This window comes from Rhipicephalus microplus, chromosome 9 (assembly GCF_043290135.1).
Source record: "Rhipicephalus microplus isolate Deutch F79 chromosome 9, USDA_Rmic, whole genome shotgun sequence".
NCBI classification, from domain to species: domain Eukaryota; kingdom Metazoa; phylum Arthropoda; class Arachnida; order Ixodida; family Ixodidae; genus Rhipicephalus; species Rhipicephalus microplus.
The window spans coordinates 53,480,654-53,506,073 of NC_134708.1; the positions used below are offsets into that span (position 1 = coordinate 53,480,654).

At 47.2% G+C, this 25,420-nt stretch overlaps 2 protein-coding genes across 2 annotated transcripts in view; both read right to left on the reverse strand.

Annotated features, from left to right (window-relative positions):
- Nucleotides 1–5,108, reverse strand: part of LOC142772265 (neprilysin-1-like) — a 28,213-nt gene extending 23,105 nt beyond the window's left edge. The window contains exons 1-2 of the mRNA XM_075874463.1: nt 5,037–5,108; nt 678–751 (exon numbers count right to left, since the gene is read on the reverse strand). Coding sequence (XP_075730578.1) covers nt 678–751; nt 5,037–5,108 — 146 coding nt within the window. The remainder of the gene's footprint in view (nt 1–677; nt 752–5,036) is intronic.
- Nucleotides 5,109–11,334: 6,226 nt separating this feature from the next.
- LOC119184015 (neprilysin-1) lies at nt 11,335–25,174 on the reverse strand. Its single transcript, XM_075874464.1, has 5 exons — nt 24,734–25,174; nt 19,314–19,568; nt 16,732–17,054; nt 14,209–14,524; nt 11,335–11,742 (listed from the first exon to the last, which is right to left on the reverse strand). The coding sequence occupies exons 1-5, from the start codon at nt 25,172–25,174 to the stop codon at nt 11,335–11,337; spliced, it is 1,743 nt and encodes a 580-aa protein (XP_075730579.1).
- Nucleotides 25,175–25,420: the final 246 nt, after the last annotated feature.

Consider the following 25,420-nt stretch of genomic DNA (forward strand, 5'->3'; position numbering starts at 1 on the left):
GAAGCGGCTCTGATCGACGACCTCGGGCGGAAAAGGCTGACCATGCGCTCGTGATTGCCTTCATCGCTTCTTCTTCTCTGAGCTCGTGCTAGGCGTTCTTGTTCTTGTTCACCTTCTACTGGGGCTCGCACCCACAGCTGGGGTTGGGCGAGAATTGAGTGATCTTATACAATCATATAGAATTTTAGAATAGTAATGGTCATTCAAAAGAAACAGTACAACTTTTATGTAAAACTGTAATGCATATGGCAATTTAGAGTAATAGAGGTCAGATAATTAAAAATTACGCCGTCTCCCGCTAAAGGGAACCACGTGCAGATGCGAAGCAGCGGGTGCTATCGCTTACACTGGCGGTGACGTTGATGCTGACGCTCATCGCGGCGTTGCGTAGGAGCGAAACCTGGGGAGGTGCAGAGTACGCAGTGGTGGACCGGCGTTTCCTTGTGGAACATGCCAGTCGCTGCTAATGGGCAACGAGAAACGGAATTCTCCGACTGTATACAGATACCCGCAGTTCTCTTTTACTTAACGCGAACGCTGCGTATTTTTTTCCCCGAGGTGTGGAGGACAGCCAACACTTGCTCACATTGCATGGGAATGCGAGTTAAGGCTAGCTAAAAGTAATACGCCTCAGATTCCGGCGAAAAAGTTCACGATGGGGAAGTGGGAGACCTTACTCGCCAGCGAGGGAAAGGAGGCCCAAGTAGCGCTCCTGGACCAGGCGCGGCGGGCTGCTGAGGCCAGTGGAGCCCTGGATTAGGCCCCAGTTGCTTCTAACCCTTGTTTCATTTTTCCACTTTCACTTTCCACTTTCCACTTTCATTTTTGCAATTATATTTCTCTATGGAAACCACGAATGGTACGGCGAGAACGTCGGTGCCTTCAGACGCTGCGCGAAGAAGTCCAAGACGAAGGCGATCGCACTGCAAGTCGATTCGCTGCCGCAGGACTGGCTACGCAAGTTGTTTTCCGGAACGTCATCACCCAGGATAGCTCACGGTGCGGTCAGCGGCTACTACGATCAGCGGCTACCAACTTTAAGGCCGCCTGGAAAGATGTACAGCGCATTTTGTTTCGCAGGTTTTGCATGGTGCCGTGTGGTTACAGCGGCCGCACGGATAAGTCGGACGGGTGATCGCATGCAGCTGCACTGCCTCGTGCCTGCCTTGAGCATGGCTTAGTTCAACGAGGCTACCCAGTGACATCTGTCGAGGCAGGCCACATGGAAGGTTGTGCCAGTTTAACCTAGATCTCAAAAGCATCACACTATTGTGAAGATGAACATTCAGTGCTTTGCAGGCAAAACTGGTTCAGTACGATTACATTATTCTTTTCCTCAGTGTACCTCACTAACGAGTTTTAAATGCGAAGCATTTCTTAGCAAACTTCGGTGACTTTGAGCGTATCCATCTATCTAGCCACCTATGACTTTTAACTCTCCTGGTCGTTTCGATAATGGTATCGATATTAAACAAGTATGACATAACATGACTGCATGAAGAAAATATTTGAGTAGTCATAACATGAAAATCATGACATGGATGCCATGAATGTCATGATTTACATTTCATGGTCCTGTAGCTCTTGCGGTGGTTTCGTTCATATGACATTTTGCAAAACTGATATGGTGTGACATGATTGCATGACGAACACAAGCGACAGAGCCTAACATGAAAATCATGACATGCGTGTCATGTAACAACATGACTACATGCCGCGGTCATGGTGCGCTCTCGGCCATTTCAATAGCGTCACATATACCAAACTCGGTATTACGGTAAGTGAATAGATAACGAAGGTATGTGACTGGTGCAACCATGATAATCACGAGATGCGTGTCATGTAACAACATGACTACATGCCACGCTAATGATGCGCTGGCGACCGTTTCGCTAGCTTCACCTGTACCGAATTTGGTATTACGGGACGTGAATGGATGACGAAAGTATGATACTGGTGCAAACATGATAAAGATGAGATGCACGTCATGTAACAACATGACTACATGCTACGCTCATGACGCGCTCAGGGCTGTTTCGCTAGCTTCACATGTACCAAACTCGGTATTACGTGACGCGAACGGATGACATAGGTAAATGACACATACAAACACGATAATCATGACATGCGTATATATAATGTAACAACATGACTACATGCCCCACTCATGATGCGCTCGCAGCCGTTTCACTAGCTTCACATATGCCAAATCTGGTATTACGTGACGTAAATGGATGACGAAGATATGTGACTGGTGCGAACATGATAATCATGAGATGTGTGTCATGTGTGAACATGACTACATGCCACAGTCAAGGTGCCAATACATACCGACTTGACGCGGTGCGCGTGCTCGCAGGCGTTCATTTCGATGCGGCACGCCGGCGTTACGACGCCAAGTGCCGGTTCTGCCATATACTCGCAAGCGTGTGCCGCGCTGCGTCGCTTTGACACATGCGTCTTTCACCGCGTCCGGCGTCCTTCCGTCACGAAAAGAGGGAGACGCAGTGTTGTCTGGGTAACGCATCGGCGCGAAATGCAGCTTGTCGCATTTCGCATCGGTTGCCGTCGGGCCGCGCCGACGGACGCTGGTCGTGCCGGTCGCACCTGCCGTCAGACTATAGAGTGCTCGCGTTTTGCTGACGTAGCGTCGCTGTGCCCTGCGTGCGTGCGCGTTAACACTACATTGATGTATATTGGGCCCTTCATGATGCGCTCACGGCCGTTTTGCTAGCTCCACATATACCAAATTTGGTGTTACCAGACGTTAATCGATGACGAAATATACGACTGGTGAACACATGATAAAGCTGACACGCGTGTCATGTAAGAACATGGCATCATACTGCGCTCATAGCAGCTCACGACTGTTTCGCTAGCTCCACATATACTAAATTATGTATCACGTCACGTAATGACGAAGGTAAACGACACATCCAAACATGATAATTATGACACGCAAGTCATGTACGGCATCATTTACCTCCACCTCGTAACGTTGTGCTGGTTTTAAAGTGACATATCAACCTTTCTAATTTGTGCTTCGCATATCATCGATTCCTACTGTACGTGGGATCTGCCAATTTTTCGCTTTTTCGTGTTTTATCAGCACTTTAAAAAAAATTCATTAAACATTACCGTTCGTGACGTGAGTGCAAAGCACAATAAAAATACAGAAATGTTTTCATGGGTAGTGATTTCAGTTTAGGTGTGCGTTATTCCTGTAAATGTCGCTGCATATACTGAGAAAACTCGAGGAGAAGCTATTGCAGGCTCGTGCAACGTTCAAGCTACGAACGATAGGCTTGGCTTCTTCGTTATGGTTCCTGCACAGTCACGTGCTGCCATGTATTCCCAACTCGTAGCTGTATGCAACTGCTGTAGAACGAGCATGCATGTAGCTATCCTTCGTGCACTTATTGGTGAGAGTATACCTGCGTCAACTACGCTGTTGAGCTCTTCGTCAACCGCAGATGGCATAGAGAGGTGTGCGCTGAAATAAATTTGAACGTCGTCTACATTTATATATTAGTATGCAATGAGAGACAACAAATGTATTTATCGGTACATCTAGTCTGCTGCATCGTCATTTTTCGTGTTCAGCGAAGCCAACGCGGTGATTCACTAGCACCAAGCTGTTAGCAAAGGCTGTTTCATGGAGAAATGTATGTGCCTTTTTTCTTCGTAACTATCACCAGAGCAGTTCTCATAGTTTCTACTCTCCTCGGTTGATTGTCATAGTGGGGACGGCGATGGCACGTCTTTACAATGGGTGGTCCCGAATCTCTAACAGAGATACGGTGTCATGCATACGCACGGACCGGGTGGAGTTGATATGCGTCCAGGTTGATACAGCTCAGGAGTGGGTCTTGACTGTTCGGCAGGTGCGCTGGTCTTCCGGCTTCGAAACCGGTTGGCTTAATCGTCAGAATCGGCAGAAGTGCCGTAGCTTGTTACGTACGCTGGGGCTGTCCGTGCTTGGGACCGGCTGGCTCCAATCGGGATGCACCCATTACGTACAATGACATAACAAAGCACTTTTACCTTGAACGCCGCATTTTTCCACCCCCACATCCGAAACTTAACAGACCGCAGGCATTATTAACCCTACGCCTATTACAGACACACGTACCCAAACCTTGCCACGCTTCACGTTTATTATCCTGATGCATACCCCAGTGACACATGCCCATCATGTGGACACACGGTGACACTCATACACATGCTTTGGGAGTGTAGAAAACTCCTCCCGACTCTACCTCAAACAAGTGGGAGAGGTCCCTCAAGGAGTTCACTTCTCGCCGACCAGCAATGTGCCGTCCAGCAGGCTGGATGGCACATTGTCGGTTCCCTGTCGGTTCCTACGTCGGAGACGCCCTCTACGCGCTAAGCGCGTATTGCAAGACTGAAATAATGTTTTTTCATTACATTTCATTTATTTATTTAATAGTATACCCTCAAGACCCAGAGGGTGTTAAAGAGGAATAATAATAATAACAATAATAATAACAATAATAATAACGATGATGATGAAAAAACCGACATGGCTCAGTGGTAGAATGCTAGGCTGGCAGAGATAAGATTCAGGTTCGAAGAAATCATTTCGTTTTTTTTCCCTCAATTCGTGCTGTAGCGGTTACGGACACCGGCGGGAGCAGCGGCGGACAACTACGGCACCCTTGTTGTGTTTTTTCACATTTACAGCTTTCGCTGTAAATGTGATTGACACATTTTTGCTGGTTCGTTGCAACGCTTCACTCACGACATTCACTTAGTATCTGGAGAGGTGACCACGCGAAATATATATATAGTCGTGTTCGCTTTCTGCACCAGCTAGTGTGTTACAGACACTCAAATAAGCTTGAAAAACTGACAACGAGTTGATGATATGAGTTAGTTCATATTTTCGATGAGTGAATTTTGATAACCAACAGAGCAACGTGCATAAAGCAAAACAAGTGTAATATATGTTTTTCACCCAATTCATATCAGACGTACAATTTCTCGTGATTATGTGGCGACCACTGCACACAAACCTGCGGAGCCTCTGTCTCGTCGCTGGATATAGGCCGGCGTGGCACGGTCACTTGCTGCAACACGCTTCCCATAATGGACGGCGCCACCGCAGTGTCGCCGGAGGCTTCTGTCACCAATTTTGGCTATAAAACCCAAGATGCCAAGCTCGATTTTGTGATTGTTTCTCTAACCTTTCGAGCGCAGCGTCGGCATGCTCGCCCCGCTACCACGTTAATAAACAGTCGTTATGTTTCATGTTGGCATTCGTGCTTTTATTGACACGGCATCCCACAAATATAAAATAAAAATAAAAAGTAAAATAACATAAAATTAAAAAAATAATTTGTTACTGTTTTGAAAACGTTTATTTACACTATGTACAAAACGCAAAAATTTCATAACAATCTAATTATTAGGGGCGCATAGACATCAATACATCTACGTGCCACGACAAACATGACAACGTTGTAGTGAACAAATCATTACACCTAGTTATATGGCAGACGTGGAATTCATGTACAAAAGAACACAATCGGATGTGTTTACACAATGAATACAATGGTACAACGATACAATATATGCAATTAAAGACAATGTGTTACAAACAAAGCAAGAAAAAATACTCGCCGGACGCTGTCAAGCACCACGTCGGTCGAGAAATGAGTTTTGCCTTCTCGTGTTCAACATTGACGAAAGGGCACAACCAATGCCGCAGAAACTCGTGCTCCCCTAAGAAGAAAAGCTCCTCAGATAGGAACGTTAGGATCTCTACTCATTCGCCCCAGTATCGGCCACAAGGCACGCCGGCGGCAATTCTCAGCCCCGGTGCCTGTAATCGGTTTCGCCAAAGGCTGAACAGGCCCGCAACTATTAAATGAGCCGAGAAGTGCCCACGTGGAAGTCGGCCGTCGGACACGAATTTTCGCACTCTCTGTCTACGAGAACCAGCATGGACCGCACGCCAGAAAACGTGGGCGACCACACATTCAATCGTCGCATGTCGATTGGTCTCAATCATGGCGCAGTTGGGGCAAGTGGAGGTGCGTACCACCTGCCATTGTTGGAAACAATCTCTAGTGGGGAGCATGCGCCTGCCTGCCCAACTGCAACACAAAGTCATGGAGATGGCCTGACAACACATCTGCAGCTATTCGTCTCGTTACATCAATAGTAATGAATACATAAATAAGAATTTGAAATCGCACTTGTTTCGTTACCTGAAGATAACTACAAACGGCGTCAAAGACGTTCACGGAGATTTTTCCTTCGTCATTGAGGAATTCATCAGTCAGTCTAAAAAAAATATGTGGCTAAATTTTCAATTTTGCGAATACTTCATTATCAATAATCCTTACTTAAAATCGTTATACTAGTTAATTTTAGCTTATACGAGTAATAACTCTAGAGAAAATACTGAAAACGTTCAGCTACTACTCGGCCCATTCCCTGCGTTTGGCATGAGCCATAAAATGACGAGAGGAAGAGGAAGAAGCCGAGGGGCGTTAGCTGAGACGGCTAATGGCCAATTCATGGCATATCCTTCGGAGTAGGTGTCACCAAAATGTCGAGGAACAAGCCAAACAAACTTTTTCGGGACGACATTACGAAACTGCTTTAATAATACTGCCTTTAGTCCCTTCAACCTAGGCAATCATCGTTTTTGTCTGAATAAACAGTGAATGAATGAATGAATGAATGAATGAATGAATGAATGAATGAATGAGCATCAGAATAACAAATATGACGTTGGTTGACACTTCGAGTATTCTAGAGAGTAGCAGGAGTAAAGAAGCCATTCTTCTCATTTCACAACCACCGATTCCCGGTGACCTAAGTTGACGTCATGTTTATTATTACATAAATAGTGTCCCATATACCCGAAGCCTATGGCTATTGGTTGATATCAGCATCGTGAACACCATACTAACCCTGGCTGCCGCGAGATGCCGCTACGTCCCCGCGCTCGTGATAACATTAATAGTAAGCCGGGCGTTCAAAGATATCATAGAAATACTGTTTAAAATTTAAGATCTGATTCATTTTTCTTACACATAGAAAAAAAGTCAAGCAAAACACACACACACACACACACACACACACACACACACACACACACACACACACACACACACACACACACACACACACGCACACGCACACGCACACGCACACGCGCGCACACGCGCACACACGCGCACACGCGCACACACGCGCACACACGCACACACAATGTTGCCAGTAATTGTTGGAAGCCACTTGGGAGAGTCGGGCCAATCTATAACATTGATTCGTAAAAACTCTGCGTATCTCTTCAGCCTGTAATTAGGGACGAATGATGGAAACGTGCAAATGAAAATACCCAGCAAATTTTATTGATACCTATTGACGTCTAAAAATTGCCGGAGTTGGCGTTTAAGAACGCATATGCAGAGCTATACATTCCCGATCAGCTTGTACAAAAAGACAAAAAGCAACACAAATAGGCAATGAATGAAACTGTACTCCAAACAATTGGGATGCAAAGTAATATTAACTAATAAAGATATCTGCATTAAACGTTGTGCACAAGGTCATTATGCTCGCTGATGAAGAGACACAGCCTGTTGCCCATCCTGCCATGTACCTGCCTGCGTAGCTTTCTGTGCGCTCGCTGGCACGAAAGGACAGAGAAAGCGTTTAACGCGTGCGGCATCTCACTTAACTCCGCCTCCTTGACGCATTCTTAAAAAAATAAAAAAAAAATCGCGGGAGTTGATTCGTGAGGTGATGAGCCCTTTTAATGAAGTCGTTCAAGGATTATTAAAAAAAAGTCGCAGTTTACCCGAAAGGGTGAAGCTATGAATGCGAAAGCAACATTATTTAAATATATATTGTTACGGGAAGGAGACTGACTCAGAGGGGCAGTCACCGATCACCGATGTATTTACAGCCGGTTAGGCGAGCAGCGCCAGCCACACAGATTAGCTCTTGCCAGTCTATCTGCTTCGTCTTCTTCAGCTCCATGCACTGGCACGTAGCAATATGAAGGGGGTCAGCAGCTAACTCTTGGATGTGTTCTCACGCAGCTCTACAAAACCCGGGTGTAAGAGAATACGGCCGCTCCATGCATTATTTTTGCACCGTCTCGTCGCGTTGAGAGCGCAGCACGTATCCCGCTGCAGCTTCCAATACAGCGAGATACCAATGTGATAGCAATGAACGCTCGGTAAAGATGGGTGAGATATTTTTTTTTTCAGCTTGAGCATTCGACGACCGATTTAACAGGTGAGAGTATCTTACCGCATGCGTACTGGCGTCCTGCGAGTGACGGAGACGGGTTGCCTCGTTTGACCTCCGCTTCAATCTCGCTCCCCCCCCCCCCCCTCCTCCTACTATTACCCGCGGGTAGAACGTCCGAGGCGCTGTGGGGATCTTATCATTGTGAACTTTATACGGACGCTGACGGTGACGACGACATCCATTTGAGATTATATGTATGATTGTTATTGCAATATAAATGTTGCAGGGCCCCTTTCAATAGTGGAGCCTCCCCCGAGTCTCATTGGTCAAGTGGCTAGTGAAAAAGGTTAGGGAAGAGACAAAACAACGCATGCGTGTGTTCAAAAAAACTACCAATTATTGAGTATACTTACAATTCACTTTGATTTTTGTATGAAATAGCACCAAAAATGATATGGTACGATGTGTTGACGAAAGTAGGCTTCTCCTCACAAAGAGCATTATAAAGGAGAAGCGACACGTAAAAGCACGTGTTTCTGTGCTTTCTAGTGCGGCATAGATAAAGAAAAGAGGGTTCGGGCAGCGACTCAACGGCGCATGCGCGTATTCAAACAAGGAGACTCGCATTGTAGTCGCAACTATATTAACATTGCAATGCAATTTTGATACGAAAAAGCGTTGGTACACGTAGATGGCAGAAATTTTCTGAATACAAAGCATAATACAAAAACACAACAAGTTAGATTGATGATGTGTGGGGTTTAACGTTCCAAAACCACGATATGATTATGAGAGACGCCGTAGTGGAGGGCTCCGGAAATTTAGACCACCTGGGGTTCTTTAACGTGCGCCCAAATACAACAAGTTGGCCTCTTCGCATAAAGGGTAAACTTAAAGAAGCCAGATGTAAAGACAACCGATGTATTCGTGCGCCCTGTGGTGCAGCAGTAATGGCACGTGTTGCTAGAGCACACATGTAATAAGCTCACCTGCACTAAATGTGCTGTTAGACTGAGTGGCTAGATGCACAACAAATACTTAGTTCGTGGTAATAAGATAAGTCCAATCTGTATTGCTGCCTGAACGGCCTGGGTGAAGCAAGAAGGGGTGAAGCAATGAATGCATAGAGAAAGAAATTGGAATGTCACGCAAAGAACGACAAGCAGCTCCAAACATGCAGCGCATCGCCCGGGCACGAAAACGCACGAAAAGACCACACTCAAGACCAGCGCAAACTGTTAACTGTCGCAGCTATTAGCTGTGTGTCTGAGCAGCGCGCTGCAATTGTCGACGACGCACAACCAACTACACCCTGCTTTGGGTGTTCTGTTTAACAGCTCATTCCTCTTAAAAGCGTGGCCGCTGCACCAAAACCAACTGGCCCTCATGCGGACGAAAGCATCAACGCAAACTTTTCGGTGAAGGCACAAGACGTGAAATCCTCCCCCATCACGAGATAAGCGCAGGAGAACAAGCGACCATGCCCTGCAGGTCGAAGTACAAGCAGAAGGCGGCCCTGCATCCAACCTCTGACGAAACGCGATTGGGGCGACGACCTCTAAAGCGTGCCTTTCGTGCCATGTTCCGGGTGATAGCGAACATTATGAAGCATCTCCGAGCTCTGCGTACCACCAGGAACGGTGTATAAATAGCTCGGTTGGTATGCTAGATGACGTACGCTGCGTGCTAGACTAACGCGGTGCGCTGCAGAGCGAGGGGTGTCGGGTTCGAATCCCTGGTTGTGCGCTTCAGAAAAATTTTTCTTCTGAAATTTGCTTTCATGCTTTAATATATTAACACAAAAATACGCAACATAACAGCGATGGCGAAAACCCGCTATCGCAACAAAAGATTGAGATAGCGGCGTGTTGCAATGCGTGTTACAATGTTTTCCTGCACAGATCAATAGTTTCGTGGGATGGACAGTATTTGTGAAATGGAACTATCCTTCCAAGAGTAATACCACCATTCACTTCTAGGCCCAGACCTATGCAATAAAATTCTCCTAGCCTAGTATTAGCCCTATGTGAAGCATTTTATGTGATGGAGGCAGAGGCGTATACATGTGTTTATTCCGCTGTTACGAGAACAATTAACATCGGGCTACATTACTGCATGGTAGCCAATGGTTAAGTTGGCCACCACTGACCCGCGTAAGCTCGATACGTTAGCTCTATAGTCAAAGCTGGTTTTACAGGTACTAGTAAAGTTGTCAACAATTGAGAGTACTTGGTGCTCTACTGTGAAAAGCAAAAAGCCGTCTCGTGGCCTCACATTTCATAAGGCGATGTGGACAAAAACTACGCCGTGAACCAGTTTACTGACAGCACCAACCGACGGCAAGTCACAGAAAAAAGATAGCCGCATTAATATACAAACCGAACGCAGCCTGTGACTGCTTCAGTTGATTGGACCTTGAAGATCATGCATTTTCCAGCTGTTTAGAACAAATGTGCGACGATTTCGAATGCGATGTACTGAAAGATGGTAGAGCAATAGGCTCTCCCAGAATGCAACAGCAAACGCAGTTATTAAAGTCCGCAAGACAAAATTATTGTTTTCATCGGCACTGTCATTATCACCATCATGTTCACTACCGGACAACTGATTTTCCCGATGATATTGAATTTACCCTGTCATGAATGAGCCAGTTAATAATAGATGGCGTAGTACATACCTCGTCTTATTCGTACTTTTCTACGACAGCGTCTACGTTTTAGTTAACATCGCTGAAATCCCATAGTGCTTCCCCCAAACAGGGGAAGCGAAGTCGAATTTCAGTGTAAAATGGCCTAAATAAGGCTGACTTGAAGTTCGCGGGGGCTGCCTTTTTGATTGAGATGGAAATGCTTGCGGCCTGTGTACTTAGATGCAGGGCCACGTTGAAGAACCCCATGTGGTCGAAATTGCAGGAGACGATCTACAAGGCCTGATAACCACATCATGACACGTTGAACACCTATAACTATATACTACGTCCCATAAATCGCTTTGCATTGAAAACCAAAATGTATATACGATAGTAAAAAATATATGCAAACACGTTTTTTTTGCGTGAGCTATTCTTTATGTATACGTAATACGCGCGCGGTTTGAGCTTCACTTGAAGGTGCACTTCTTGGCAGGGTTCATGGGGGCCCCGCTGGGGCAGCCGTACGCGACGGAGAACTCTGCGCTGTTCATGAGCGGCACGTTGCAGCGCAGGTTCTTGGGCGAGTAGTAGGGCGAGCCGAGCTCTGCCCTCGCCGAGCACCACTTGTGGCACGAGGCGAGGAAGAAGAGCTGGTCGTTGCCGAAGCCTGCCACCCCGGAGGCCCCGGAGCCCCGACGCACGGCTCGCCGGTAGGCGGCGAACGTGTGTTCGAGGCCGCTGTTGTCGGCGAAGTCCTCGGACAGCGTGAGCGAGCTGGGCTCGCGGTAGTGGCTCGACGCCTCGCTGTACTGCTTCACGAGGCACTCGAGGCGCCCGATGAAGCTCAGCCGGGAGGCCTCCGAGAACCAGTTCACCTGTCGGGACAGAGGTTGGGCCTTTAACTTGTCGAAGGTCACTGCATACGAAATTGCCCTCTTCAAGGCAAAAAAAAAAAAAGTGCCGCCATATCCACGAAGTGAATGATGATGAGTGGGCGAAGCTCCGGAGGTAAACCTGGTAAACCATGAATCCTCTGTACATTTTGCCCACTCGATTTTATTACATCGCTCCCCCTAGCGTACGTCGCCGCACTAAATCGAACGAATGCCTTCAACCAATGACACGCGCCATATGTGACATCATTCCTATTTTATAACATCTCGCATCTTTCATCATCAACTACAAGTGCCGCCGTCTAGTTTAATAACATCTTGCATCTTTTCATCCTCAGCTACAAGTACCACCATGTAGTAAACACTACAAGAACTAAACGAGAGGTGGCTACATACAGGAGACGGTACCGCCATCTAGTGAACACTGCAAGAACTAAACTAGAGGTGGCTACATAAAGGGGACGCACAGCCCACGCCCTAAGGAGCTTCTCCCCTAAAAAGCCTTCCCGATCAATAGTGAAAAAGTTGGCGATGTAAACGAGACAACGAGATAGCGTAAACACCGGATACTCGTGTGTTGTATGTTTTCCCTTGTTCTATCCTTGGACAGTTTTCGCATGCATACGATTTTTCATGAACAGCTCACCTTTTTTATTCATGGCTGCAGCGGCTGCATTTTCCGATGGAGGCGGAAATGTTGAAAGCCCGTGTGCTCAGATTTGGGTGCACGTTAAAGAACCCCAGGTGGTTCAAATTTCCGGCACCCTCCACTACGGCGTCTCTCATAATCATAGCGTGGTTTTGGGACGTTAAGCACTACATATAAATCAATCACTTTAAAGGGGTCTTGCAGCACATTTACTAGTAATGGTTTAATGACTTCATGAAAAGAGCTTATTAATCGGAACACTTCATGCGATAGCGGAGTTGACGTATCGCACGCTTTAAGACCTTCCTCTCTCCTATCGTATCAGCGAGCGCGGTGAAAGCTACGCAGGGAAGGCGATGACGAGGGGGAAAGAGATGCTTCCCTTCGTCAGCGTGCGTCATGACCTTGACAATTTTCTCTTCATTTTTTTCTTCGAATGCGCAGCTTCAGCGTGATGGTGAGCACGTGCGGGCACGTGGCGGCATTTCGCGGAGGCCACAGGAACTATGCAGCTTACGACAAGGCCTCTGAGATTAGCCGGCGGCACACCGTTGCATCTCGGAGGCCGCGCTCACGATGCTGAAATCAGCCAACGGCCATGCACATGGGGCATATGGCGCAACTATTCGGGTATACGGCATCATTTGAAGAGAGACGAGGCAGCGATTTCTACGCGACTTTGAGAAGTTGGGTTTCAGGCCGTGCACTGTGCTATAACGTCTGGTTCATGTGTTCTCAGGAGCCTAGACTACCGATCGCCAGCTTTTCTGGCCGCGATGAAAGCGTGCAGCAGGGCCTCCAAGTTTCCCAATATTATTAAAAATGTGAGCTTCTTAATAAGGTTTCTTCTCTTCATGTGCCCGGTCGCTGTATTTTCGCCAAGTACTGAAAATCAGGGTTGTTTGACGGGCCGTTATGCGAGTGGCTCGTCTAGCACTGAAAGTTTAGCCCAACTACCTTTGTTTTTAGTGTTTTGGAGATTCTATGCGTGCGTATTCAAAGTAGCTGCCGAAATACTAATCCTGAATTGAGCACATTTCTTTGTCATGAGGCGACGTATGTCTGTACAATATCGCGAAGCCTTTCGTAAACGTTGTTCTCTAACGACAAGTTTTCACAGTAGGTACACACTTCGCCGTTAGAGTTTCGGAATTCGTTACTTTTGCACACTCGATCAGATAGGTTATCTATATATTTGATTGGAATAGGCAGTATTTTACGAGAACAGGTGCTTCCTTTGAGTGAAAAATAGCTTTTTAACGTATCCGAGAGTGCAGAAAACTTGTAAAAATTTGTTTCGTATGTCTTTAGGGGTAAAGTGTCGATTCTTGAATGAGGAAGATAAGAGCAACATTTTTTTTATATTGCGCGCATTATAGCGAGTCACACTGCGATGATTTAGGCCTAGTATTACACGTTGCGCTGTATTTTAGTCCAGTAAGACCATTTTCGAGTGGAAGAACTACTTAGTTAGCTGCTTGAGCTAATGTAAATTATTTGTACATTGACTAAACAATGCACATGAACTACAAACATTGTGGTTACGATGTGCATAATATACAGATAAACAGTAAGTAAATTCCCAAGGAGCACTGCACAAATCTGTTGAGAGTGGCAAATAATACTTGGTATCTTTTAGGAACACTTTTTCGTCCTTTCTGTCTAACCAAGCGTCCACTTTCAGTAAACTACATGCTATCACAAATGTGCGTTTCATGCGATTCGAGCAAACATTTCTCTATAGCGTGCTGTTTAACTAACGCCCTAACTTGTCTACAAACTGCAACCAGCTAGCGCACCTTTACTCCGGTCTGGTCCATGTTCCCCATGAAAGGGTCGAAGACGCGCGTGATCTCGTGGCCTACCACGTGACCTAGGCCCCCGTAGCGCACCGCAGTGGGCAGGGAGCGCGCAAAGTACGGCGGGAACTGTATGGACGGCATGATGAACATCACGTGGTAGGCGAACATGTAGAACGCGTTCACCGGTATGGGCTGCGCGTGCAGGTACAGCTCGCGGTTGATGGACCGGTTGCCGCGGCCGCCTCGCAGAAGGGGCTTGGACTGCGCCAGGGCGGCGCGAAGCGATTCCGTGTACGTGCGCAGAAACGGGCGCCTGCGTACAGAATATTTGCCGCAAGTTTGCGTGGTTGTAAAGCCGTAGAGTCCTTCTTTCATTACGCCCGTTCACGACACCTGCAAACTTGTGATCATGTACCAGCTCGTGCTTTCTTCGTCATCTTCATCTCGTGCTTCGTCCCAGAAGACGTGCGCCTATATGGCGTGTGTGGCCATAACTCCGATTGGTGAGAGAATGAGCGCAGAGACAGAGAGACAGTGAACGCGAAGAAAAAAAAAATAGAAGGTGAGAGAAGGAGTGCAAGGAGAAAGAGACAAAGAGAAAAAGGGAGAAAAAAGGGTAGCAAAAGAGAATGATAAAGGATAAAGAAATCGAAAAAGAAAAAAAAGATGCAACACAGATACCAAACAAGGACAAAGAGCAAGCATAGCTACGTATAGCATAGTATAGCTTATCGTACAGTGTAGTATAGTATGGTGTAATATAGCCTACTGAATATTATCACATAGTATTGTATAGTATAGGCTATCGTAAAGTATAGTATATTCTATATTATATTGTAGTATAGTATAGCCTATAGTACAGTGTAGTTCAGTATGGTATAATATAGCCTATATCATAATGTAGTATATTATAGTATAGCCTATCATGTAGTATAATATACTATAATATGTTATAGTATAGTATACCCTATAGTATAATTCAGTTCAGTATAACCTATCGTATAGTGTAGTACAGTACGATATAGTATAGCATAGCCTATCGTATATAATAGTAAGAATTGGGAAAGGGAAGCTAGTATCAGGAGGAGAAAAAAGAAGAGGGCAACGCCACCAGCTCCGCCATTTCCCAAATCTTCGCACCATTATTGCGTAGCGGCCTAAACTTCCCTCAATGCGCATATGTCGTCCACTGCTCAACAGAAGTGGTGGCACAGTAATACAAAATTTTAAACATACTTTAAATTAAAGGGACCCCTCTAGTTTACCCGGAAAGCGAGTTGAAAGACATCTCGCTGATAGAATTAAGATCAGTCCGATTTGGTTGTTGTTCGTAAGGACCACAAAAGCCTTAACTAAAAACTCGTTTTCTTGTGATATGCTATACAACAACCTTTGTCCACGGTTGATCAGCTCTGTCTTTCAATCCTAATGCACTTTTTGCAGGGTAATCTTGTATTGATGCTCATATAAAATGTTAGCGAATTATTTAGAAAAATAATTAATAACATACACTACAGGAGACGTGCACCTAATCGTTTATTCGGGTACAGCCTATAGCTGTGCTTTGAAATTAAGTCCTGAATTCCCCTCAGTTTTGTGTACACAATGACCTGTGCCCCCGGATTGTAGTCGCGATAGATGTAATATATTGTATATGACCGCCACAAATAACTTGTGCTGCTTTTGTTTCTCCAGCCATAGAGCCACTTGAAAGCGTAACGGTATTCGAAAAAGAACGCGAGGACAACGGGAAACAACACAATGACGAGCACAAGGACAAGCGCGTATTGCGCTTGTCCTTGGATTGCTCTTCCCCTTCATTTTCGTCGTCATCATACTCATCGTCAACTGCATGATGGCGTCCACCGAAAGACAAAGGTGTCTCGCATGTTCCACCAATCAACCCGGTCCTCTTGTTGTTGTGGCCAGGTTTATCGAGCCATCAGTAAGATTCGGTCTGCCCACTTGATGGTATCCCCCCTCGCTCGTTTGCCTCCTTCAAGAATACATTCTGTGAGCAGCGGTTATCTTGCCTGTACGCGCTACACGCTCTGACTATGCCCACTTCTTCCTCTTCATTACGACTAAGATGCCCTACAAACCCAATTGTACCATGGCCCCTGTCCTCTCGTCCCTCAAGGTTACGCCCATCTTCCTTTCCATCGATCGCTGCATCGTCCTCAATTCGAGTTCAATTTTATGTAAGCCTCCAGGTTTCCGCTTCAAGGAGGCACCAGTGAAACGCAGCTGTTCTGCACATTCCTCTTGAATGATAGTAGCAAACTATCATCCATAATTTGAGAATGGCTACCGAATGTGCACCACCCCATTATAACTGATTTAGTAACTTCCGTTTCATAGAGTGACTCCGTGGACATGTACCTGTCTTTAGTAGACTTTTGCCACTTCCATCGCGTCGTTACCCATTCCAAAGTGCTATTCCCTTCCGAGAGAGTTGCGATCATTTTTTTTCGGCGTATTAAGCGTCACGATTCGGTGTGCGTTAATGCTGTGGCTGACCTGAACTTGGGCAGGTAAGAGTAGTGGGCGTCGATCGCCTCGGCCGACGACAGCTCCTTGGGGAAGGCGACGATCTCGTGCAGCGAGGAGAGCTTGTTGACGGCCTGCCTGCGCGTGGAGTCCTCCATCCAGGAGAGGTTGCGGAAGGCGAGCAGGGAGGAGTCGCGTATCGAGTTCACCATGCGGTCGGCTGTCTTGAGCGCTCCCGCCGGCAGGAACTTGGCGAAGAAGAAGTGGGCCAACGCGAACGGCGCCATCTCCGAAACGCGGCCGATGCACGACTCGAGGTACGTGACGGCCATCTGCGCCTCGCTCGTCTCGGCCTGCAGTTAGGGTTTAGTTTAGTTTCAGCCGATTATTAATTGAAGATACAAAGGTCCATGGTCAGTGGTATGTAGGTGAAGGTCCCAAAGTAGAGTGACTGCAGCGGGACACTCGGTTAACTTTAACACTAACAAACAAATAATAAATTATACAGCATTTCAATGTTACACAACGCAAACGGAATTCAATATTGAACGTACTAGAAAAAAAAAGCAAAGCTTGGCAATGAGTGCATAGGAATTAGTTATAAGGATTAGTTGTAGATGTAAACACACTGTTCACATACGGACTGTTTTTCGCAGTGGAGAAAATGTAGTGAAGTAGGTGAATGTCTGCCCGAAGGAAAACCTGATGGAATGCGAAGTGGCAGTGGTGCGCATGGCGTTAATCCAATTGAAAAGGGCGTTGACGCCGGTACTACAAGAACGGTTTGAAGCGAAACTCGGTGTAGCGTTCACTCGTGTAAATGTTTCTTCGAAGCGCAAATACACGGGAGGTGGGTTGGGTTTCAATTTTCACCGCAGATAATTGAACCGAAAGGATGTTTCCGTTCGACGTGTGGTCGAGCGTTGCGGGTGGTGGAGAGGGTGAAGCAACAGAGAAGTGTGTTGCGAGCAGGCCGAGGGGCCGGCAACTGCTGCGGGTGAGGGAGAGAGTTATGTCAGCGTGCAGCTGTGACTTGACCTACTTGGCCCCGTTCCAACACCTGTGGCGAAGTGGTTCGTACGAACGTAAGGGACAGCGTTACACAGGCTAATCAAAAAGCTGCTTCGCATCTACAAAACTCAGCAGTGGCTTTGCTCGGCTATGCCAACATAAACGCAGCGTGAGCTAAGGGGGTGTCGCTAAACTTAAGTTATCACGCATGGTACTGATTGCCGGGGTCAAGTATTTCATGTGCCTTGGTATTTCACACACGTCGAACACATATCCAAAATGATTGTTCACGAAGTCCGTCTCAAAAGTCCGAGTCATATTGTCGCTTTCGCTAAGTTTCACAGTATCTGAGTCAGTCAATCGGCCTCCTGGTGAAGCCACATTGCCACACGTTACTTCCTTTGCTCCGGTGTCTCCGCTGCACGTTTAGTCTTCCGTTCGTTCTTCTTGCGCTCAACAGTGAATTGTCCGACAACTACTTCGGGATCCAAGTGAGTTAAGATTTTCCGATCGCCCCGCTGTGGTCGTATAGTGGATAATGCACTACGCTGCTGACCCATAGGTCGCGGGATCGAATCCCGGCTGCGGCTGCTGCATTTTCGATGGAGGCGAAAATGCTGTAGGCCCGTGGGCTCAGATTTGGGTGCACGTTGAAAAACCCGAAGTAGTCGATATTTCTGGAGCCCTCCAGTACGGCGTCCCTCATAATAATATGGTGATTTTGGGACATTACACCCTACATCTCACATCATCATGAAGCTTCTCTGCTCTTCTGCGCCGCTGAGCAGCAATTTCGCTCTCCTCTTCCATCGGTATACTATACTGGCAAATGCCCCGCTATCGGTATGGAGCGCCGCGGCAAAGGCGACCAAGAGGACTGCGTGACTCGAGGTACACGAGTGACGGGGTACAACTAAAATGCATCTGCCGCGCCTATGACGTCAATCTTCTAAAATGCCGAAGAAACCGCAAGAAGCCAGTACCTCTTCGCCTGCTTCTAATTGCGAAGGTGCCGGCCCCCGTCACCTAGGCGTGTGTGTTGCCAGGGAAGGAGAGCAGGGGGAGGGAAGCTCCTTATCTGGCGGAACAATAAAGTTGCCATCGATCTATTCATTCGCAGCCTGGCGAGGTACGCCCAGTCATCGCTGCTGGCGCATGCGCAGCACGGCTCTCGTACGTGCACGCGAAACCGCTTTGGCTTGGCCTTGGCTTGGCCAGTGTAGCTAACGCTACATCTAAAAGGGAATCGCTTAAACTCGGGCCACATACTGAAAGACGCTTTTGAGGACTGCTCTCGTCACGGTCACGCGAATACTGGGAACAAGGAATCCTTCGGCTCGTTCTTTGATGGGATCGTTTAGATTAGGCACATACTTTGAATAAAGTTATCATTTATATCCGCAGTGTCCCATCGTACCTTTTCAATTGAACACTCCTTGTATACAACACTCACAGTTACCTGGGTGCGCGCGTGTGTAAAAGTGCTGCGTCTACGTGGTCAAATAATTTTGTAAGTGGTTAGCTAACTCAAGCAACAAGTTCTTTTTCTGCATGACTTGTCTGGACAGTTCCGCGGTATCCGGGGAGGTTGGGAACCCCACCTGCAGTGCCTTGGTGAGCTCATACGAGGCGAGCGGCATCAGCGACCGGGCCACGTGCCAGCCGATGAAGAGCCGCAGCCGGTCCTGCTCGCGAGCGTACTTGCCCAGGAAGCGACCCGCGACGCCCAAGTAGGCGGTGCCAATGATGTACAGCTCGCTGAGCTCGCCCATCTGGGCCTCTTCGGGGAGGTGCCGGTTGATGGCCTCCAGCCAGCGCTCGGAGGAGACGCGGCCCGCGCTCAGGTCGCCCAGCTCCTGCGTGTCACGCACAACAGCGTGCGAAGGCTAGACAGTTGGTAGACATTCGTAGTACAGAACGCAGCTAAATAAACACGGCAACGTATAGACAGGACTATAGCGCTAGTAACGTGAGAATTTTCAACTTTCCTGTATTCTTCCCGTTTACTTTGCGCTGACGTCCCTCCCACATCATCATCACAATCGTCATTCTGCCTCTCTGCCTGACCGTAGGCAAAGACCTGTCCAGTTTTCCACCATTCAAACCGGTCCTGTGCTTGGTGCATGCCACGTTGCACGCACAAACTTCTTATTGTGATCCGGGAATTCGCCTTTTCCTCTCGCGAATTTTCCTTTTCTTGGAATCCAATATTTTAATCTCGAATCCAGTGGTTACTTTGCCTACAACTTGCCCATTACTTTTTCAATGTGATTTTGACTGACACGCCTTCAACAACAACAACAACAACAACAACAACAACAACAACAACAACAACAACAACAACAACAACAACAACAACAACAACAACAACAACAACAACAACAACAACAACAACAACAACAACAACAACAACAACAACAACAACAACAACAACAACAACAACAACAACAACAACAACAACAACAACATGCATCGCGGACGCACGACCCACGGCATAAGGAGCTTTGTCCCTAAAAACGTGCGCAGCTGTCTTCACTTTTCAGCACCATAGGAGGGCGAACTCACTGATGGGTCAACTCACTCGGATTCGACTCGAATCGAGCTGTAGTCTGAGCGAGTCTGATTGCGTACTATTTTGGTGAGTGAGTCTTAGCGAGTCGGAGTATAAACATTTTCGTGGGTGTGAGTACGGCTCAGGGAAAATTTGATGAGTGAGTCCAAATGAGTTCAAAGTGCAAGATATATATTTTGAGTGCTATCTCCTCGTCGTCACCATAAGTATCAGCCTTATCTGGGTCTACATATATACTCACGTGTATACTCATACGTATTACAGAGCAGTATTCATACACCGTTACAATATTTATAGATCAGAGGTGTGAGTTGCGTAGGAGGTTGCTTTGACCTCTGCCCGGCCAGCTAGAGAAGCTCGTAATATATAAATACATTCAATGTTGTTTCTTACTCGCTTGCAAGCACTCATAACTTGTATTCTAAAGTACTTCATTAAAAGACGTCAGGAAGAGCACTGATTGCATAAGACATTGGCGTGAAAGAGCATTGACACTGTGAAACAAGCCAATTCTTGACTAATGGGCTCATGAGTCGACTCACTTGGAGTCACTCAGACTTGGATCAAGCCGCGAGTCGCAGTTAAAGTTAGTCGCGATGAGTAATACGTTAGCGATCTCGCGTAGAGCTGATGCTTTTTTTTCAATTATTGTATCATTCATTTGTATGTCTGGCATGTCTATCAGAGGCTTTAGTTGAACCTGTTCGCTCGCTGAATTTCGTGCCGACCGGTTGTGCCCCACCCCCCAGACCTCCGGCGACAGCGCAGCTCTGGCCGACTAGCTCGCCCTACGCCATCTCCTGCCGCCGACAAGAGCTTTCGCTGAGTGGTGCCCCGTCCTTGGACTCATGCGACCGTGTCCATCTTTCCAATCTCCTCCTTACTTCCTTCGTTTTCTGTCATTCGCTGTCCCTGCGCCTCCCTCTATCCATTTACCCTTTATACCTATCTTTTTGACCCCTCCTTACCCACTTCCCTCGCGAGCTACTGTTGAGGTGTTGCACTCTGATGCAGACAGTTAGGCCGCGTTCACACTGAGCATTCCGGCCGCCGAAAGCGCTCCGAATCCGGTTCGGCGGCGGCGAGTTCCGCCGAAAGGGCCCTCTCCGCGCCGATCGCTCTCTGACCGATTTTTGCGGTGTCTGCCGCCGAATCGGTCACCGCGGACCAATAGGAGCGCTAGTCAAGGAATTTTGAAAAATGGCGGCCAAGCCCTACTTACTTGTTATGCCGCAGTGCACGTAACTGAGTGTTGAAACCGACGGGAGTTTAACCTACTCTGTGCCTACTTCGCCTCCGTATTTCGTGAAAGAGGTGACCGAGCTTATTGCTGTCTTGCAGAGCAAAGCAAACCCACCAACGCCGCTGGCGTCGGTGGTTTTTCTGTTCTTCGTGCATTACAAGACAGCCACTTGCCAGCAAAGTAAGCAGTACTGTCTTTTCTTGTTTTTGCGTACGAGAATCGTCGAAGTATACACCAACGGATAGCGTAGTAGCGTTTGCAAGCCGCGACAACAACCGGGTGACAGCGCACCCATCCCGCGTTCGCCCCGTGGTAGATGGCATATTCGGCGGCGCGGGGCGCGTCCAGTGCGAACGATGCTGCGTTTCGGCGGCAGGGGAATTTCGGTCGCTGTAGAAAACGGATGTTTCAGTGTGAACTAGGCATTACGGAGCTTACTTTTCTCTTTTCTCTTCAAGAACCTGTTACACCAGTTAGCCACTATTACCACCCTTCCCTTGCTTCAAGAATTCGTGAGACATTTAAATTTACTGCTCCGAGCATTTTGAATATTATGTAGTCGTTTGTTAAAGGATAAAATCGAAGGTTAATTTGCTTTTACTAGCACTTTTTATTGTATAAGTTACAAAAGAAACCATTTGTATAGACTGCTCAGCTCTGAAATGTAACCAGATGTAGCACCATGTTTTTTCAAGATAATTTGTGCAAGGGTTTCGCTTACGCAGCTTGGCTCCACTGACACCTTCATCTGCTGCTTCTTCGTCCGTACCCTGTGCTCTAAATCGTTACCGCCTTTTTCTAAACTTCCCCGTTCTTGTATTGCTACGACAATAAGCCATTTCAGCTAGTCTGACTTTTTGCTTCACGGGACGGCTTTAAGCTTTCCCATAGTAGAGTATCCTATACTCTAAATCGTACTCACTTTCTCTACCCCCCCCCCCCTCTCTTGACACTTTGATCTTAGCCAAAAGCTTCCGTGATAGAGTACCCAAGGGTTGGCTGTATGCTTTCCCATAGTAGAGTACCGAGTGCTCTGAAACGTTTACTACTTTTTTCTAAACCAATCCGACATCGTTGGTTAGGCTCTCGACGTCATTCATTGAGGCCATCGGGACGGTTTCATGCTCTCCCATAGTAAGTACTTCGTACTCTAAATCGTGAGCTACTTTTTCTAGACACACGGGGTGGATTTATGCTTTCCCATAGTAGAGTACTAAGCAGTCTAGAAATCGTTAACCACTTTTCAACTCCCCCCGCCCCCCTCTAGTCCGCGAGCATTCTTGCCGTGACTAGCCGTGTTCGAAGTACTCTAAATCGTTAGCATCTTTTTCTAAACACGCACAATAATTACAAGAGAAAACGCGTTGATGAAAAAATTACAGCATATCCACCGAGTGAATGATGATTAGTGGGGCGATGTGTCCGTCAGTTTATTCGTGCTTCCGTGCGTCCGTCCGTCCAATCATGCATCCGTCCAATCGTGCATCCGTCAGTGCTTCCGTCCATCTGTCCGTGTGGCCATCCGTAGATCGATCTGTCCGTCCGTGTTTCTGTCCATCTGTCTAGTAAACACTCCAAGTACCACCGTCCCGCATATTTTCATTATATATTGATTATATACAGGTACCGCCATCTAGCGGACATTCCAAGAACTAAACTTCTTTGAGGCACATGCCCGATAAAGGTGGTTACTACAAAGGACGATCGGGTGTCGCCTTAAGGAGCTTCGCCCCTAAATAAACGTTCCAATTCTTTCACTAAATGCTAATCTGAAACATGCGCTTAACACAGCTGTGCAGCTCAAGTTTCACAACTGTAGAATTTGAGTTAGTACGTACGTAGCATAAACAGTGGGTGATTACCGTTCGTAGAGTGTCCACTGCACCGTTAACGAAATCGCCGATGGTGTCAGTGTTAGAGGTAAACATGTACGGTTTCCCCCGGCACGAGTAGAATATAGAATCGCAAACTCAATGGGTGACATGCGCACTTTTTGCTCTGCGTTATCGAATTCCTTCTGGTTACGACATGAGATACGTGTTATGCGCAGCGAGTTTGGTCAGGCTGTTTCCCATATCAGATGGAGCAGTGAAGCGCCGGAAGAAGGAGCTATCGCTTGTTTGGCGAGGTAGTGGCGCCACCTGTTGCGTGGCTGAAGTGTCCGCCGCGTGTTTACGAAACACTTTCAGGTATTTTATATTTATTATTGTGATTACTTTGGGGTTATTTATGTTGGTTTGTAACAACTTCATTGTGGTAATCACTTTAATGGTTATTTCAGTTCTCTGTATTATTTTAGACTTTGTTGACTTATCTTGACCTGCTTTTGAGGCTGGCTGGCGTTACTTCAGGCCTTCACCGAACCCTTCATTGTGAGTGCCCGAGTGAGTCTGTCTGAAAATATTCATGAGTGTGAATCCTATTCACTCCGGCTAAAGAGTATTTTGGTGAGGGTGAGTCTGAGTACACCGTAGGCGCAATATATATTTTACGAGCAAATCTGAGCCAGCTCCACAAGTTTTGTCGACCTATGTTTTGCACTGGCTGGCTGGCTGGCTGTGTTATGACGACGGGTTGACTGTTGTGTCTTCATTGCTGAGAACTGTACTTCCTGCTCATACAGGTAGGTCAAAGAAGCCCCGATCATGGGCGTCGACAGGATATCGCCTTGGAGGCTGCAAACTTGCGTTGCATGGCTGTTGGGGGAAGGATGGTGTCGCTTGAAGGGGCATTATCTTTTCTTGCACCCCCTTTTGCACCCCCCTGCCAACGCCCATCACCCTTATCACTAAACTTAAATCATACACTGATACATTAGTGTTCCACCACTACTGCATTGATGGATGGCGCTTCATTCTATTTTTGTAAGTTTCGATAGTGATTACGTTGAATAGTAAAATGCGATAGCAAATGTTAGGAAATGCTGCAAGACCATTCGCACTTTTGTACGAGTGGTTCGGAGATTGTATGATCCATGCTGCATGTGTTTTTTCTCTACGCATTTACAAAAATCAAGGAGGTGTTTCGATGGTTTCTGTACTTCTGTGCGTTTGTCAATGATAAGCTGTTTTTTCGGCATGCTTTCATTTGTGGAACAATGATGTCTTTTCAAGTCACAGCGTGCGGCTTTACACTTTCACGTCCTTTTCTTTCTGCCCACAGTGACGAGAGAAATAAATATTTTACTTCATTTCGACGCGTCGTACCTGGAACTGCGAGTAGCCGATGAGGTCCTTCTCCTTGAACTCGAAGTACATGGACATGAGGTCGGTGTCCATCTGGACCATGTCCTCGACCAGGGACGCGTAGTCCTGACCCGGGTTGCCCAGTGCCGCCGCCAGCTTTTGCAGCATCTTGCCCAGGGCTGCGCCGGGCAGGTGTAGGATCCTGTGCTGGAACCAGAGCATGAGCCCCTGGTTCTGGCTCAGCGACAGGATCAGCCGGTCGTCCTGCCGGAAGTTGGGCACCAGCTTCATCTGAAACAAGAAGTGCACGTCGGCGTCCAGGCTGAGGCCCACGAGGGCGTCGAGCACGTTGAACTCGGCTGAGTCCAAGGGCACGTCGGGCCAGCCGAGGCCGTGGTCGCCAAGGAAAGCGCGCAGCCCTTCGAGGTTCTCCTCGCGGTTCACGAAGATGTCCTCGCACATGCGCAAGGCCTGCGCTGACTTCTCACCGGAGCGGTTCGGCGCCGAGCTCGGCTGGCGCCTGATGTCGGTGTACAGGCTGAAGAAGATCTTGCGCTGGAGGCTCGTGAACTGGTTCGTGTCCATCGGATGCACCTGGGAATGTCCAGGATGTACCAGGTTATCAGGTCTCTGATATTAGACAGCATTGTTGTTGGCGAGAATTACCAGCGCTGATAAAATCATGATGTCAAACTATCTCCGGTGATG